The sequence below is a fragment of the Colletotrichum acutatum genome, assembly GCF_030867785.1.
Source record: "Colletotrichum acutatum strain CBS 112980 chromosome Unknown BDZ83scaffold_132, whole genome shotgun sequence".
In the NCBI taxonomy this organism is placed as follows: Eukaryota; Fungi; Ascomycota; class Sordariomycetes; order Glomerellales; family Glomerellaceae; genus Colletotrichum; species Colletotrichum acutatum.
Genome location: NW_026849126.1, coordinates 29370 through 31105, shown reverse-complemented (window position 1 = coordinate 31105; position 1736 = coordinate 29370). Strand labels below are relative to the sequence as shown.

General features: G+C 50.9%; 1 protein-coding gene across 1 annotated transcript; it reads left to right on the top strand.

The window, feature by feature from the left end:
• Positions 1-653: 653 nt before the first annotated feature.
• Positions 654-887, top strand: BDZ83DRAFT_550747 (uncharacterized protein; the record flags this gene model as incomplete). The annotated part of the gene is made up of 1 exon (XM_060503487.1): positions 654-887. A coding segment is annotated over one exon (234 nt), but the record flags the coding sequence as incomplete, so codon positions are not given.
• Between the last annotated feature and the right edge of the window lie 849 nt (positions 888-1736).

Genomic DNA, 1736 nt, shown 5'->3' with positions numbered 1-1736 from the left:
AGTCAGTTCCGTTGGAAGGCCAGAGCGGAAATCAGCCGGCTTCCTGGGGGCCCACGAACTTCCCCCCTGCTTGGTGCGCTCCGTCTGAACTGCCTGCTTGGGGGCTCCAAGGCCCCGAAGCTGAGGCTCAGGCTCAGGCTCAGGTGACTACTTGGGGAGCTACAAGCGGACCACCTGCTTGGGGGGCCCAGGATCAGGGCCACTCAGTTCAGTTGGAAAGCCAGAGCGGGAATCAGCCGGTTTCTTCATGGCGCAGTCGTTCTCCATTGCGCCACACGACAAGTCACGACACTGCAGCAAAGAGGCGCCGTTCCAAGAGCCCAACCAGCGACGCGGCGCGTATTAGCAATTTGGAAACGGGTTCAGATCTTACTAAACGACTCGACCATGGTGGTGAGATGGAGAAGAACCACAGCACCAGAGTGAAGAAACAAACAAGAGGCGATAAGAAGGGCCGTAACTTGCACCGATCCGACATTACACAGCGAACTGTGGCCCCCTATTTGGGCAAGTATGCATTGTCCGAAGATGAGCAAATCAGGATCCAGCTCCATGGGACCGAAGTTTTCAAGAGAGATGATCGATATAGAGAACAAAATACCTGTGCGAATTGCGGCCACCACGGCCATTGGCTTGGCGACTGTGCCTTTCCTGACGATGACGGCTCTATTGGAGGGTGTCCGCTTTGCAATTCCAAGATGCACTGCTGGGATCAGTGCTCACGCGCGCAGAGCTTGTCTACCCGAATCAAAGCTGAGTTGATTGTCTTGAGGCGTGCCAACAAACCTCCGATCCGATCGAGGCTTCCATTCATAAAGGTTCTTCAAGATGCGCTCGATAAGTCATTTGAGTACCTCTTCGCCGAAGCTCCGGGCATGCCATGGACCATGGAGTTCACGAGAAACGAGATGTACAAGAAGTTTGAAGACCAGGCTTGGATAAACAAGGAGCCATACCTCGCAAAGGAATTTCCTCGGGACGAGGAGTCAAGTGAGGGGACCCTGGCGGAAATTGCGCACAGAGAGAGTTTGACAGAAGAGGAGCACCAACTGTTTCTCAATATTTGAAGGGCAACAGACAGTCTAGTCATCGCGTTTGATGGAGAATCAGGGAAGATTTGGGTGAAGACAAGGCGCACGACAAAGTCGCTGCATAGTTTAAGGAATGTGTTGGTCGCGCGACAAAGTTGCTGCAAGGTGGACGATTGTTTGAGATGGAAGAGAATTTGCAGAAAAACCATGGTTCACTTGAGATGCCAATTGTCCCTCTTGAAAACACGAAGTTGTATGTCTCTAAACTCATGATGTTATGGAGTATCATCGCTTTCTTACCTAATAATTGCAGTATGGACATTGAACTGAGGCAAAGCTTATCAAACTAGTACTGTCGGATTGACCCATTTCGACCGGAAGTCAAGGTCGAGTCGATATCGCCTGAGCACATGGCCCTAAGCAAGGATTGTGGAAGGTAATTTACTCAGGTGCTGAAAACAAGGAAAAATGAGAAAGTTTTCGAGTTATCTCCTTTATTGATATAGGTTCTGTGAAGATTTCGTGGTGCATATGTCCTCGTTAAACACCGATCACCACCGACCGGAGCTACCGGCAAAGTTGTGAGACAGTGACCGGCTAATTGTGGGGATACATCGGTCGTCTCCCGGACTGCGGTGCCTCTCCTCAGCGGACGGCACGGATGTAGTCGAATACCATCATGAAATATCACCGAAGATTGGAACG